The sequence below is a fragment of the Pelophylax lessonae genome (assembly GCF_965119305.1).
Source record: "Pelophylax lessonae genome assembly, chromosome: 1".
NCBI lineage: Eukaryota > Metazoa > Chordata > Amphibia > Anura > Ranidae > Pelophylax > Pelophylax lessonae.
This window is the reverse complement of record NC_138768.1, coordinates 148,376,341-148,393,559: the sequence shown is the minus strand read 5'-3', so window position 1 is coordinate 148,393,559 and position 17,219 is coordinate 148,376,341. Positions and strand designations below refer to the sequence as shown.

The 17,219-nt window shown below is 42.6% G+C and overlaps 1 protein-coding gene across 2 annotated transcripts in view; it reads left to right on the top strand.

Annotated features, from left to right (window-relative positions):
* EDIL3 (EGF like repeats and discoidin domains 3) overlaps positions 1-17,219 on the top strand; it is a 960,591-nt gene that overhangs the window by 594,354 nt on the left and 349,018 nt on the right. For both annotated transcript variants that reach the window (XM_082243154.1, XM_082243153.1), the window contains exon 6: positions 2,620-2,801. In XM_082243154.1, coding sequence (XP_082099280.1) covers positions 2,620-2,801 — 182 coding nt within the window. The remainder of the gene's footprint in view (positions 1-2,619; positions 2,802-17,219) is intronic.

The following is a 17,219-nucleotide window of genomic DNA, read 5'->3' as shown; positions in this document are numbered from 1 at the left end:
CTTTTGTCACTGTGTGTAGCAGAATTAACGCAGCGAAAGAGGCAAAATTTCTGCAGTACCCAAAAACACTATTATGAAAGTATAACATCATGCTTCAATCTGTCATTTTGGGGGGGTCACTGGTTTATCACACCAGTTATGAAAAATATTTTCTAGTAACTTTTGTCACTGTGTGTAGCAGAGTTAACGCAGCGAAAGAGGCAAAATTTCTGCAGTACCCAAAAACACTATTATGAAAGTATAACACCCCGCTTCAATCTGTCATTTTGGGGGGCCACTGGTTTATCACACCAGTTATGAAAAATATTTTCTAGTAACTTTTGTCACTGTGTGTAGCAGAGTTAAAGCAGCAAAAGAGGCAAAATTTCTGCAGTACCCAAATACGCTATAATATGCTTTCTATATTAGAAAGTATATTATAACTGTAATACACCCCTATATACTGTACACCAAACAATAGTACACCTATACCAAATACCAGTCCTTTAAAGGACTTTTGTGGACCTATTACCGAGCGATTTGTGTCACTGACAATCTGTCCCTGCTCCACACAGCAAACCTCTCCCTACACTGACAAAAAGCAGAATGTAAAATGGCAGCCTGCTCAGGTCTATTTATAAGGTAGGGGGTATGTCCATGTGCTTAAATGTCTCAATTGGCTGTCCTGTACCACCTGATGGATGTGTCATGGGTCAAAGTTCTTCACAGCGTAAAAGAATATGGCCGCCGCAAACATCGCCATATGTTCGCATGATCGGCGGACAGCGAACGAGAAAAGTTTGCCGCGAACCGACCGCGTGGCGAACCGCAAGGCCATCTCTATCTAGGATCCATATTTGGAGAAGTCTTTTGTTGTCATAAAGTGCTGCCAGGCACCCCAGGTCTTCCTGAATTTAGCAGGGGTATCACTCGCTTGGTGATCTAGTTCCTCCAGGTCTGAAATTGTTTGTATTCGTTTAAACCAATCTCGATATTGTTAGGGGTGTTGTGGAGCGCCATTCGCTTTGAATGCATAGCTTGGCTGCATTTATGAGGTGCATTACTAATGAGTGTAAGTATGTGGATTTTGGGATTGCGGTAAGGTGTATCAAAAATTGTGCTGGTGTGTATTCTAGAGCAAAGGTAGTGATTTGATTTGTGAGTCAGTGAACCTCTTTCCAGAATGGTTGGATTGAGGGACAAGACCACCAAATGTGTAGAAGCAATCCCGTCTCTTCCCTGCAAAGCCAACAAAACAGAGAGGTGGTAGGGGAAATCTTGTGTAACTTGTCAAGGGTTTTGTACCATCTTAAAAAGATGTTAAATCCATTTTGCTGTGTATTAACATTGACTGATCCTTTGAGAATATATGTGAAAATGTTTTCCCACTCTTTCTCTGAATGTACGATTGAGAGGTCATGCTCCCATTTGCAGCATGCTAGGTTGGACTTAGGGTTATGCTCAGTAATTAGCATTGAGTGGATAGCTGAGAAGAGGTGTCTCTGAGGTTCAGTTTTTAGACAAAGTGTGTCAAAGGGTGTTGGTTGTCCAGACCAATATGGAAGATCTTGGTTTTTGCCTAGAAAGTGATGGATCTGGGCATAGGACCAGAATGGAAATGTTTGATTTGTTGTTTTGGATGCAAGAGAGGACCCTGATAGGAAACGACCATTTTCAAAAAACTGGCCTGCTCGAATATTTTTGTGCGGCCAACATTCTGGGAGAAAGGACTCTGTCAAGCCTGGTGGGAAGCTGGATTTAGACAGGAGGTTGGTAAGGGGTCCCGGGGACGACAATATTTTATGTTAAAGACATGTCTTGTGAAATGAAGCTAATGTGCTGCATATTAGAGGGTGTTTTTTGCAAGGTAGGGGGACATTGGAGCAGGTGAGCCAGGGAGTTTCATGGAGAGGTAATGGGGACATAGTGAGTTCTAAGTGGACCCACGCTTTGACTTGGGCATGGTTTCCAGTCGATTATTCTTGTTACTTGGCAAGCTTGGTGACTGTGGCTGTTGGCTGTGTGATTTCCCAGCCAAAAGCTAAATGTAAGCAAAGGTGAGAGCATTACCTAAACATGGCAATGCCCACATTTGGGAAATGATTTGGGTGGGTGGAGCCTGATGGAAAACTGAGAGATTAGTTCTCCATTGGGTCCGCTTGACTTTTGATTGACAATGCACAGCAGTATATGGAATTGAAAGTCGCTATTGGACTGAATAGCAGCTAAGGATTTGCCTACTACACTGTGCTGTAATCAACAGTAAAGCAAATCTGATGGAGAACTAGTCTCTCAGTTCTTCATCAGGCTCTGCCAACCTCACTACAAAACTCCTCAAGGGAGGGAGTGCAGGAGTGCACTGGGGAAGGGGTGTTTTTTGTGAACACTCCAACCTCACTGCATACATAGACAGATTAATGTACCTCTCGCTGAATTCCCTCTTTTTGTGGTACATTTTCTTTAGCACACAAAAAACAATCTATTACCATGCAATGGTTGGTTTGTTTTGCTTGCCTCTAAGGCCAAATGCTCCTAGTCCTCCTCTCTCTGCAAGGAACTTCTATCCCTTTCTTAATTAGGACAATTATGTAAGCAAAATACATATTTCATATATAATATGATCTAATTTACTTTTATTAGGATGTTCTGGACCACTGGGTATGGAAGGAGGGATCATCTCAAACCAACAAGTAACAGCATCTTCAACTCACAGAGCTCTTTTTGGATTACAAAAATGGTACCCATATTTTGCCCGACTGAACAAAAAAGGACTTGTCAATGCCTGGACATCTGCAGAAAATGACAGGTGGCCATGGATTCAGGTAATGCACTATTTTTTTTTTTGCAGGCAAGTTTTAAAGTCCTTTGGCTAATGGCTGTTCTTTTCTTGAAGCAGTATAACCAATGTAATGCTAACAAATGTAATATTTTAGAGGAACCGTCCAAATTTAGTAAACAATTATGTGCTATTTTGTTTCATTAATCCTGTATATGCTGTGACAAACAACATTGGATAACCCAAAGGGTAGTTATGTGCAGACAGTGGCCCTTCCTAAGGTAAATACTGTAAATTGAGTTCAGATTTTGAGTTTGATTGAGTATGTTTACATGAGAGGAACATGAGTGGAACCTGACTGAAAAGGAGACAGAGGACAACGAGTGTTAAAGAGAGAGCCAACTTATCAATGTGAATCGAGGCAGAAATGGAACAGCCTAAGCTAAATTGAATGGCTGTGTGGGTGAAGAGACAGTTGTAACTGTTTTTGAGAAGGCTGAATCTTTAGTATTTTCTTTAATGAAACCCGTTCATGGAACACAAGACTGTCAGCAGAAAAAAAAGACCAAATGGTCAATTCAGTATGCCCCATTTTTTTTTTTGTTAATTTCCACTTTTTTTTTTTAATTGTATTTATTTATTTTTGCTCTAAGCATGGTTGTATCCACTTACTGTTGACAGACAAATACCTCTGCAGAAAATCTATTGCAAGCAATAACTACCCTTTAGGTAAAATAATACTTTCTGAGATTAGTTTTGAACATTCCTCCTGCAAGATTGAGGTCATATCCCTGAATTTGAAGTCAGGCTTTGAGGCCTATTCATAGCAGAGTGCAGATATTGTTATATACTCCCCACAGGACAATGCAGGGTTTACGCACCTGCATAATTATGAGCCAATGGTGTCCCATGGAGTATACTCTGCTACATAACATATGCTTTTGTTTCCCCCAATCATTCAAGATATTTGTAAACCATAATGCTGTACTTTTTTTTTTGTTAAAGAAGCATGACTGATGCAAGGCATTCTTTGTTATCCTTTCCTGCCACAGAAAAACCCTCATAACTGACATTTTTGTATTTGCAAACACGTTTTGCTTGTATACATTAAATAAGATAGGGTTCTGAATAAGTACATATTATTTGAGAAGTAGTCACTTTATTTTTATTGTTAATAATGAGCTGAACACACCTGGTTTGGGTTTGGAGCAGGGTTTGGTAAACATGTGTAGCACCCTACAGGTAGGTGCTAGGTAAAATATAGTGGGCTTTGTCTGCCTAACAGCAGAGACATGTTTTCTTTTGTGCAGGTAGGTTGTCATGGCTACCAAGTGTGTCTGCTGAGAGGGGAGTCTCCTCACTGGCCCTGTGAGAGGCTTCTCATTGGGCAGTGAAGGAGACCCAATCAGGGGACACACACAGGCAGATTGTGCTGCAAAGGATTCTGGAAGTGGGTATAAGTTTGGGGGTGGCACATGGCACAATGTCTTTTGCAGGATCAGAGTCCCAGGAAGGAGAGTGCAGCTGTCTCTCCTCCTATCTGAGGAAGGTGGATGTCTCGGGGTGTCGCCTGAGTATCCAGAGTGTGCTGAGTGAGCTGAGGGGATCCGGTGTGCCGAGAGAGAGAGGGGTCCAGTCCCAGGAAAGCCTACACAGGTCATGAGTACTGAGGATTGCCCCTGGGGGTCTGCCTGAAGTTACAGGGGACCACTCCGGAAGAGGTTCTGGGATCCAGTGCCAGCTAGTTGTAAAGGGGGTACCTAGGTTGAGGACACTGAAGCTACAGAGGGGATACATAGTCAGTGGACCCTTAAGAGTTGAAGTTAAAGCGGAGTTCCAGCCATTTGACTCACCTGTCCAACGGTCCAGCGATGCGGCCGCCCGAAGCCTCGATCCTCTCCCTCGGCGCCGGCATCACTGCTGTGGGCACCCGGCTGTTACAGTTTGCGGCTTCACAGCCGGGTACCCACTGCGCATGCGCGAGTCGCGCTGTGCGCCGTGATTGGCCAGCAATCTTCTGGGACCTCTGACGTGTCCCAGAAGATTGCAGGGAGGGAGGGGGAGAGGAGAACTTCCGCTCAGGGCGCCGCAGCGCTCCGAGCGGAAGTGGGAGCGGGTACCTGTCAAAACTAGGTACCCGCTCCCCCCCAAAAAAAATGACATGCCAAATGTGGCATGTCAGGGGGGTAGGAACACTTAAAGCAGAAGTTCCACTTTTGGGTGGAACTCCGCTTTAAAGAGGGCAGCTGCTTTTGAGCCCTGAATTGTACAGAGTGTGTCAGTTGCAAGTACAGCTATACAGAGTTCTACTTCATACTACCTCAAGCTAGTCAAAGCGGGGGGACAGTATTCAGTGACTTCCACAGCACAACAGTGTCAGGAGTTCTACAGTTCTCAGTCCTGGATCTTCTGGACTAATAGTCAAGGATTCAGCACTTCTGTGTTCTACAGGATATTTACAGTGTTAGAGAGCGTTGGCTTGCTCCGGCTGGCGTCAAGGAAGCGCCAACGGGCATTTTTCAGGAGTAAAGTCCCACATGCAATTAGTTCAAGCCTCAAGGAGTATCCCAGTCATTCCCTTCTCCCATCCCCTTTAAATCAAATTAAAAAAAAACACAAACAAAGTTGCCTGAGTTGTCGCTGCTTCATTTGTCACACCCAGGGACACAGCTCACATGGGCTGAAGAGAGTACCAGTACTAATGGCAGACCCACATCCAGCCACAGGCCTGGAAACCTTGCTACACATGTATAAAGTTTGAGTGCCAAATCAAAATCCCTTTGTAGCCGAATGTTAAAAATCAGTTCTAGGCATTTTCAATGCTAATACTGTAGACATGGAGGGCTTGGCACTGTCTTGGGGTATGTGTTCTAAAACAGCAAAAATATATTTTAAAAAAGCATTTAGTTATGTTTAAAACTTTAAAAAGCAAAACCCTATTAAATAACATGCCTGAGGATGCTATGAACCTGCCTGTGAAGTATTTTTAAATTACCAGTGTAGCAGGCTTTCCAGGCATTGAGCCTAAGGTGGGTCTGCCATTGTCACCGGTTACCTCTCCAGCCCATGTGAGCTGTGACCCCCGGTGTGAGAACTGAGACAATGACAATTCTGGCATCTTTGGTTTGGTTGCTTTATTGTATTTAGGGGATGGGAAAAGGGAATTAGTGGGATACTCCTCTGGCTCAACTAGGTAAACTTTTGGGACTCTTTTGGCAAAAATGTCTATTAGCGCTGTCTTGACGCCAGCCGACGCTAGCCAACGCTTCCTCTGGGCCCCTCTGACACTAGGCAGACCCCCAGGGGCAATCCACAGTACTTACGACCTTTGTAGGCTTTCCTGGGACTGGACCCCTCTCTCTCTCCGCTGGTTCTTGGGACACCGGATCCCCTTCAGCTCAACTCAGCACCCTCTGGATTCTCAGGCAACACCCAGAGACATCTGCTTCCTCTGACAGGAGAAGAGACAGCCATACTCTCCCTCCTGGGACTCTGCTTCCCGCCAAAGACAATGAGTCATGCATTCCCCTCAAACTTATACCCACTCCCAGAATCCTCTGTGGCAGAATCTGCCTTCTGGAGTAGTTACAAGCCTGAATGTGTCCCTGATTGGGTTTCCTCCACTACCCTATGAGAAGCCTGTCACAGAGCCAGTGGGGAGACTCCCCTCTCAATAGACACACCTGGAAGCCATGAAAACCTACATGACAAAAAGAAATCATGGCTCTGCTGTTAGGCAGACAAAACCCACTATTTTACCTAGCACCTACCCGTAGGGTGCTACACCAGCAAAATTGACAGCTTCTGGCTGCCTTGTTGTGTATTTTAAACAAAGCTGAGTGCCAGACACTTATGCTAGATGGGGGTCTGCTATAGATGTGAATGGGGGACACCCATAAAAAAAAGTTCACCCATAACTCATACTAGGCCATTCTCATCTGATGTGAATTTTAAGAGGACCCACACAAAAATCATGAAAAAAACGTGGAGTGCCTCCCAAAGAAAAACCCATATGAGACCCTTATCTGAGCATGCAACCTGGCTGGCAAGGAAAGAGGGAGGATTACCATGCATGCCCCTCCTGAACCATGCCAGGTCCTCCAATATGGGGGGTAATTTGTAAGGGATGACACCCCTGGAAGCACATTGTCACCATGTTGATGAGGACAGGGGCCTCTTCCCCATAACCCTGGCCCAGTGGTTGTGATAAGAATTCCCAGTAATGTCATTAACCAAATTGACTGTAGTTCAGCTTTAAAAACATCTTCCAATTGCAAAGGAAATATTGCCTTTACTCTTCAGCCTCTTTAACAACCATTGACAGAGGGGAGCTGTCATGTAAAATAGCAACAATAATACAGCTATTATTCATGTTGTTTAGCTCCCACCAAACAGGTAAATGTTCTGGCCTTCATCCAAATGCCTAAACATCCAAGGTGAACCTTGGGCTCATCTCTAATTACCACTAACATTTGTATTGTTAACTTTGTTTTCCATAATCAATCTTTTTTTTGAGGAATACAAAATGTAAAGATAAAAAAACAGAATAAATAATAATGAGCAATACGGATTAGGAATACAACTCAACTTCAGCAAAACTGTTGTTTTAGTTTTCAGTAGGTTGGGAAAAGCTAGGATTTGCTTCATATAACTGTACTGAAGAGACACATTTTTTTTTCCTGTGACACCGAGTAATAAATAGAACAACCAGGCTCACCCTGGAAAAAGGGAAGGGGCAGAGGTTCATATATTTCCCTGTTATATACAGAAGTGTTTTTTTTTTTTTCTACGTTCTGTATCTTCATTGGAGAGTTTGTTTTACCAGTCTCTTACCCCCTGGCCCCATCATAGGAACAGTAAGTAAGATGTAATCTCTGGAATGTAGAACCAGAGAGCAAAAAAAACCCTGACAAAAGTCCTATCCCCTCCTCCCATTCTATTCAAATGTAAAATAAACATTTGCTGAATTTGGATTTCGAGTGTATGTAAACTGTAAGAATGAACTTTTCCTATTTGCCACCTTTTGGTCTATTAAAGTGACTGTAAAGGCTAATATATGTTTCTTTTTTTTTTTTTTAAATAACAAACATGTTATAATTACCTGCTCTGTGCAATAATATCTTGGCTCCTTCTCTTCTCTGTGCACCACCATAGGAAGTCACTTCCTATGGGGGCGCACATGTGGAGTCACTCTTGAGCTGGGCTGTGTGCGTCCATAAACACACACACAGCATAAACACACACAGCATGGCTTGGCCCTGTCCCCCCCCCCCCCGCTCTCTGCTCAAAGGATTTGATTGACTAAAGCAGGAGTCAATGGCTCCTGCAGCTGCCTCTGTATCCTGCGAATGCAGGGAGTGAGGAGAGAGCAATTATAGATAGGCACAGCATGGGGAGGGGGTGAGGGGCGATACAAAAACGTGGACATTTTTTACCTTAATCACATGCATTTTTGAGGATATTATACTATTGGGGACACTAGTATAGTAGTAATCGTGACCAAGATATTGATCTGTACAGACACTATACTAGTTATGGTGGTGATCAACGGCTTAAAGGGTCACTGTGATAGCGTGGTGGGAAATCTGGTGCTAACTGAAACTGCCTGGGAGGGAAACCTACTGAGTAACTGCCACTGATGTCGCTAGTGACATTAATACAGTGATCAGTGATAATACTGTACACTGTACTAAAGACATGGATGACAGGAGTGATCAGGAGGGCAATCGCGGGGGTTAACAGTTTGCCTAATAAGTTTATGCAAATTTATGTGTGCTGCTTTCACTCACAGATCATCCGGCTGGGTCTTTTCTTGCTCCTGAACGGTAACTGATAGCAAGAAGAAATCTGTGCTGTGATTGGCCACAGCTGATCTGCAGGTATACAGCTAAAATGATTTGCTGTAATCTGCTGACAAACTCGAGATGTGTCCAATCACAGCACAGGTCAGCAGGGGGCACAGACATGCGCTCTTCTAAACCAGGTAAAGTAAACCATAATGTACAGGTATGTCACAATGCCTGGGGCTGCCACCTGCCAGCAGTAAATCTTCTGCTGGCGGTCAGCAAGAGGTTAATACAGGGAATGCATTGAGGTAAAATATGTCCTGGCTTTAGAACCACTTCAAATATGGAATTGAAATTGTTTGGTTGCATCAGTTTAATAAGTACCAAAAACACCTGTTTGTCCCATGCAAAATGCAGTGAGCTCACACGTTTCTGCACAGTACCTCTGCTGCACTGAATTCTCAAGCAGTGTTGCATCGTTGCCCAGTTATCTTCACTTGACTACAACCCCTTTAAATTATGGAGATTATGGAGATGAGAAGAAGGTGTTCTGAAGTCCAAACATGAACTGCCAAGGGTGACAAATGTAGCTAATCCACAGATACAATACAGTGAGTTAGTGCTTTTACCCTAGGCCAGGAATTGCATTAGTGTCTCAATCATCAGGTGACAATAAAAGAAAGAAGGCTGAAAAGAGAAAACAAATGAAGTCACCACTTCTATAGAACGCTAAGCTGCAGTTTGCTTCTTCTTAGGCTTAGAAACTTCAAGGTAATGTCTTTATGTAATCTATAGTGTATTGGCAATCAATAGACCATAGCTAGAATACATGTGTAGCACTGCCCCCTTGAGGACGGCTGGATTTCACACTTACGTGTCCTGCTGAGTTACCAATAGCAACTTTGACATTCACAGTCTATCACTTTAATTCTTGGCTCAGTCAACAATCCATCCAGGGGTATGTCGTTTTTTTTTGTATTTTACTTGATAAAATAGGGATGGGAGAAGGGAAAAGTGGCATACTCCAAATTAACAATGCACAATTGGTTAAGGACTCCTATCTTCATACCAAGGCTCCCTTTTGCATGTCTGGTGGGAATGCCCTGTCGTCCAGCCGTTCTGGAGGGAGGTACACTCTCTGATCCCCCGAATCACCACCTACACTCCCGACTTTACTCCGGTGCAATACTTGCTTCATCACACGTCCTTACCCTTTTCCAGTTACAAAAAGTCCCTCACACTGCACCTCATCAATGCAGCCAGGATGTGTGTGCCGTGTCATTGGCGTTCTACCTCCCCCTCCCACAGTTGCGGAATGGCTGAAGAGGGTTCAGAGGGTAGCAGAAATGGAGGACACTATTGTGCAGGCTAAGGATACCCACCGCAAACATTATATGACCTGGGCTTCCTGGATACACTTTACAACTCTTCCTGACTTTCAGATACTGACCACTATGTCCTAGATGCTAGCCAAGTCCTGCCGGATGCGGGATGCTTCGGACATCTTTTCTCGTCTACCACTGATTGCATTTTTTGTCAAGTCCCTTTCACCAATACCACGGGCTTCATGCCCCCATCTGAGTACCTCTCTCCTCGCTCTCCCTTTCTTCTTCTCTCTTTCTTCCTATCTAACGTCCTCTCCTCTTGTGTTTCCCCCTACTCCCTCTTTCCTCTCCCTCCCTCCCCCCCCACCTAGATGCTCCCCTGTTCCCCCCAAGCCGCAGACCCGACTCCACCCGTGGGCTAGAACACTTACCTCCACTGACCCCTTCTGTGGGTTTCTTCGGAATTACCCCCCCCCAAGACGGCCTACACGCATTTGATGGTTGCCCCCTATGCCTGGATACAGCGTGTTCCCCCTTGGGGGTGTCCGGACATACGGGGGAAGCCACCACTGCCCTTGAAGGTGCCTTATCCGTTGCACACCCAATTGTGGTGGAGGTCGCAATGGTTTTCTGTTTATGTGTTATCCCCACGGCCCTGCACCAAGAGTATGGGGACCAAGATTGTCCTCACCTTACTAAACAGTTTACACTGCCTGACTTGTAATGATCTTGTACATTCCTGTACTTCATTGTATGATTGTGTTGTGGTTTGTTCACCCAACCCTATTCACAGTGCGTACTGTTGCTGTTTACCTTGCTTTTCTTTTTGATGCACTTTGTACTGCCTAAAAGTGATGTTCACTTGTTATGTCATTCCATTTTACCTCAATAAAATGTTTTGAAAAAAAAAAGGACTCCTATCTTCAGGTACAGCTGGGCTATTGATTCACCCTGCCACTAAAGGTGAATTAGAATTAAGTCTTTTTCCTAGAATGACTTGGTGAACTATTGATTGTCTTCAGGACACTCTCCTCATCATCCTCTCTCTCTCTTTACTGCTGACACCCAACCTCTGACTGTCCAACACATGGGGTGGCCCCCCTCAGGTCAGGCCCCTTAAGACAAGTCCCTGTACTCATGATACTGCTTTTCCAGGGTCTCCAGTGTCCCCCCTTCCGTCAGCTCTCCTGGACATCTGGGTTCAGCTCCTCTCATCCAATCCTCCCGCCTTTAAGATGACCTCCTGTGATCCCGTGCCACTGCTACAGAGGAAGACTCTGATCTCCAGCCAAAGACCTTGCAGCACATGTGCTCCTGGCTTTAATACAGTATCCCAGAATGCACCAAGGCGACCTGCCCCTGCCAATCACCAGAACTGTACCAAAGCCTATGCATCCATTTGTCAGGTTTCCTCCCACTGTCCAACATGCCTCCCTATTAGACAAGTGTGAAACACTCTCTAGACATAATGAACTTACATACTGAGCACAATGAGCAGAACTCACTAACAGATCCTGCTCTCTAATAGGCAGAGAGCAATATAGATTTGCCTGCTGCTCCTCTGATAGGCAGACAGAGCCAAAAACTATACCCTCTCACTAGCACCTACCTAGGAGGGTGTTACACATGGGATGTATTGATACATGTGACTGTATCAGGCCAACTGTTCATTAAAATTGTATGAGATACTGGTTAATGGGGCAATACATCCTTTTGATCTCAAAGGCTGACAACTGCAGACCATGTTTGTTGATTAGCTTATACCTAGCTGATCACAGTGCACAAAAATCTTATTTTCTTTTCACTGGCTTGATGATGTTTTGGCCATTAATTATTTATCATCTAATATGATTGTCATTACATAGTATGTTATAGAATGGTGTATACTATATACAGTATGCTTTTGGAAATTGGATTAACCATTGTTTTTAGAAATGTGTGTGAATGAAAGCAGTTTTTAAAATAAGTTTGTGGTTTATCTTTAGAGTTATCCAAGTCGCTGTTGAACCTCTTGATCATTAAACATATAGGTTTAGCATTTACTGGGAATATGGAATATTATAATTGATCAAGGCAGAAGATATGTAGTTGTTTGAAAACTGGAGCAGAAAGAACATCAAGTATCCACAAGGTGGGCACATATTGCACCTAGTTCTTTTCATGCTGTATGCCAGTATGTGTCTAGAAGAGGTTGGCATTGTGTGCCTTCTTTAGAGAGCACCCAGAAATTCTCCTGCTTCTGTTGTCAGCTGCTGAAGTTTTGCAAATAAGAGCACATGTAGAAAGTGTCAAGCTACCATGAGCTTCACATTGGTGGACATGAGACCTTACTATGATGCTATCCCAAAATTCCTATAATTTGTCTCCTGTTTTATTTAATAGCTTAAATAAGCTCATATACACTTTCAGCTGCTTATTCAAAGCATGCCGTTTAGATCAGTATGTTTCAATTATGTCTCCCTTTTATCTTGAAAATTTCTGCCAATGTATCTCTGATAACAATATCTGTAATCTAACACTTCTTTTTTGATCATTCCTTCTAAGCGTCTCATACACATATGTCATGCTGTTTAATTGGCAGTGTATCAACTAAATCTTAGCTCATTGTCATCTCTCCTTTTCTCCGTATTTATACCTGCATTTTCTCCTGTTCTGAGCTTTCTCTGGAATGTATCTCTTCCTGATTTAAGGAACTGCTGACACGCTATCCATTCATTCTGTCTAACTGCATTTTAGACGCTTCCTAATTGATGTGTCTTTCAACTGTCTTTCTGTACAGGTATTGTGTAGAGATAATGTGACCTGCCTGATAAAAGGAGAAATTATACTTTTCATGTACATGGGTGGACCCAATGTATTTTTGAATACTGTGGAACTGTAAAAACCATTTATTCAGCAAAGGCAATAGTTTTGTACAATTATTTACTGATTATGTTAGCATAGCTGTTTTTGTGGTAACAACAGTGACCCAGAACAATCCATCCAAACCAAGCAATTTTCCCCAAGGCAAGCATTGCTAGGGTTGTAGAAGTAACAACAGTACAAACGTTTATTAGGACCATAGACTAGTATTTGTAGGCACCTTAGGAATTAGCAGTGTTAGTCACACTGCTATGGCCTCTCATGGACTTTATAACCACAACATCATTACCCAAAGATGTTGGTATTTTAATTTATAATGACTGTGGAAATATCATTTTTTAGAATACATTTCTTAGAATTGAAATGTGTTGCGTATTGAACATCCCAGAACAGGATGGGGTCATTGGTGTACAGTGGCCTGAATGTTCTGCTTACATTCTTTGTTTTAATCCAGTGCAGTGAAAAGCAAACTTTTTGTTGAGCTTCAATCCCATATACAATCCCATTGTATATATCATATACAATGATCATATTTATTTATTTATGTAAAACTTTTATTATAAAAGGAAAAACACAGTTTACTGGAGTTTGGCTTCAAATCTGCTAGTACATCTAACACTCCCCTTCCTACAGACTGACATTGCTGCTGTCCAAAGGAGCCCCCTTGTGCTCATTTATCAAGAGTGGGGGCAAAAGAATAATAAAATACAGATGTAAGTTGGTCCACACTAAATGGTCCTAACTGCATCTAATAAAATTGATGGACTTTGAGGGATGTGAAGGTGCAATATGGTAGTTAGCAGCCAGAAACAGGACATATATAAAAATATATATTTTATTAATTTAACATTAAAATTCATTGATCAATTGATCAAACAATGTATACACTGGTACAGTCATATTAAATAAAAATAGCTGATCCACAATTAGATGAGGTCAATAAATGGACCAAGATGTGAAAGGACTGACGGGTTTCGCTTGAACATTTGAGTTCAAATTCTGCTTCCTCAGAGACCCTTTTCAGGACCAGAAAACAATATTGTATTTAGGCAGACTGACACATTTGTGCGGAGACGGCTACTGATCACCCCAAAGGACCGCTGCAAGAGTGGGGGCACTCTAATACGGGAGGTGTGTTACTGGCCAGATCACTAGGTGAAAACAGATAGAAAAAGCCTAAAAAAGGAACAATAATACAGCCACACATCTAAAAATTGGTAAGCTACAATGTCTTATATTTTTAGTTTTGGGTTAAATACCGCTTTAATACACTCATTTGGCACACATGCACAGATAGATTTTGTATTTTTAGGGCTTTCCTTAACTATGTGGCCAAAATGAGGGACACTTCATCAATGACCACAACATCAATGCCCTTGTTTCTGCATATCTTTCAGATGCTGATGATTTGTAAATACTGTAAAATATAAGTACAAGAAGGTGAGAGGAATGTGGTTAGAGCCCAATAAAGTGTGTTAATTGTAATCTACAATGACAGTTGTAGAAAAATGCTAATATGTTACGTTTCTTAAGTAGTAGAGAATATTCACTTATTATTAAGGTAATGATTAAGCGCTGACTGATTAAGCGCTACTATCTGCTGGTCCCCCACTGTACTTGTTCCATCTGTCAGTTGGTTTTAATGTTTATACCGAATAAAGTGGAATGTTGGAGTGCAGCTGTCCAGATCTTCCTTGTCTTCCATTAGGCAGCATGCAAGCTGGGCTGGCACCTGACTTGAGGAGTTGTGAAGGGATCATTAAAGGCTACTGACCTGGAGCAGTGATACAGAGTGTTATACAGAGTGTTATTAACTGTTAGAAGTTGCTGATATATTCTGGACAGAAAGTTTTCAAACATGAAAAAAAGTCAACTTGTTCAGAAAAAGACAATATGATCTGAGGGAAATTATTTCTAAAGAGATGATAGAAATTAAAACTAGTACAAACATAACATACGTACTCTATATGTTGCCATACATTTGGTAATCAGAATGTATTTGAACATATCACATACAAATATATGTATGCAGAATGTATATGGGGGGCATGGTCTCGCATTGGTAGTGTGAAGAAGCAAAGTGCCTGAGCTCTGTACCACTTGACTGCTACACTCAACCTCTTGGACTCTCCTCAGCTTCAACAACATGCCCAAATAGCAGAAAACAGCTAAAGCAAATGCAAGCTTTAACAACATGCCCAAATAGTGGAACAAAGCTAAATCAAATGCAAGCTTTAACAACATGCCCAAATAGTGGAACACAGCTAAAGCAAATTCAGGATCAAAAGAGTCATCTCTGGATCTCTTCTTCAGGCAGTTCCCTTCCTCAGCCACTACATCCTCCCCTGCCAGAGCTTCCAACATGGCTACAAACACATGCATGAAGGTCTCTACTTCTGACTGTGAAGCAGGTCCCTCTTCTCTGCTGAGGGCTGCTTCATCTACAGCACTACCTCCCATTGTTTGTGCCTCCACTATGACTGTGGACCCCCTCCACCCAAGGGACAAATCACTTACCCAGGAAACCGATCTGCTCACCACCAATCACTCTTTCGGGGGCTGAACTCATCAGCATCCTGCATTAATTGCATACCAGGGATTAACTTGCCACCTTTGCAGCTTAAATACAGTCTGTGTTGTGAAACAAAAGCTTCTTTAGGAACTCCACTACCTAACAGGTAAAGTCTGTTCTCGAGATTCAGAACTCTCCTCACTGAAAAAAAAAATAAAAATTTCTGGATAAACATCAGAAAGAGCAGAGAAAGAGAGACCTTCAAACTCAGCTTCACCTAGGTGACTTAGAGAACTGCAGCTTTCAAAATGACATCAAGTTGTTTGGTATACCAGAAGCAATAGCTGGTTTGGAGTTGATTACTACTGTAGCTGGCATACTAAACTCCTAACTGAGCAAACCTCTTTTCCCCTGCTCTAGAGCTGGACAGAGTGCACTTAGTAAGTCCAGTTCCATGGGCTGATTGTATGGGGTCCAGGGACGTACTCTGCAGAGTGCACTTCCTTAAAGATAAGTAGAAAATATTGTGGCAGGTTTGGCACCAGGGTATATAACTTCAATGGAGCAAAACCTAGTCTCCTATACAACACAGGGCTGATTTTCATCATTTGCATGTTTCCCTCATGTATGCAGTCACCGTGGTGCATCTCAACACCTCCGATTGCCAACCTTTACCCCACCTAGGTTTCAGAGTGCTCACTGCCCCTATTGTCTGGGCGCTGAGACACTCCACTGTTTGCTATCAGGCCAACGTATTCCCCTCAATTCTAGCTAATTTTCCTTCTCACTTGTTTTCCCTTACTAGCTACGTTGTCCCCATCCACCCACCTACCTTAGTTCAGCTCCAATTCGAACCCTCACTCTCTAGAAATCACTTCTACTCCCATTCCCTTCTCCCTTGCTCACCCTTGCACCACCAATTTATGTTTTTATTGCTCTTTTTTTCCTTCTCTTCCCTCCTCCCCCTGGTTGCGCAGGTCCAAGATGAAAGATCTGGCCTTCGTCTCCCTAAATGCTAAGGGACTCCCCTGAAAAATGCTAGATTTTTTCTTCATGCCCTCAAATGATTACACAGACATGCTGCATTTATCCAAGATACACATTTTAAATAAGATAAATTCCCTACTCTCCATGATTCCATTTTCACTCACTCTTTCCACATTTGCAATATTGAATATAAATGTACAATCTATAACTCTAAAGGGGTCTCGATTATATTCTCAGAATAAGTCCCATGGACTCCCATTGACACGAAATGCAATGCTAATGGCGGATACTTGTTTTTAAAGGGTCTCACTGGGGACACTAAAGTGACCCTCGTGGCATTCTATGGACTGACCCCAAACCAAGAACCATTTCTTGAATCTCTCCTAAATTAGTTGACACCTTTTATGAAAGTTACACTAATTCTTGGTGGAGATTTGAACCTCCCTCTACACCAGTCCCAGTATATCTCATCATGGCCTAATTCTATTCCATGTTGTGTTCACAGGCATGTTCTCCATCTACTCCATAAAACCCAGAAGATTGATATCTGGCATCTGCAGCTTTCAAATAAAAAAGATTATACATTCTACCCACCTTCCCACAATCAGTACTATCATATTGACTTAATTCTGATCCCACACAGAGCCACCCCCTTAGTTCAGAATCCAATAAATAGAGTCCTTTGAACAAAAAATGAAAGTGAATATATGAAACCCTCAATGATAAAAAAAGGTGCCATGAAAAATAAAGTCCATGTCCAAATGAGAAAAAGGCTTAACATGTTCAGAAGAAGGGGGCAATCACCCTAGATGTGACCATCAGCAGAATAGAGAGTCAGGGGCACTTACCAAAATATGTGGACTCTTAAAGTTTCTTAAACTCAATCAAACTCAATTAAAGGATTCTTAAACTCATCAATGTGGTCTGAATAATTCATGGGTTAAATGCCAATTCATGTAATCGGTCCTAACACATATTGGATTAGGAACTAA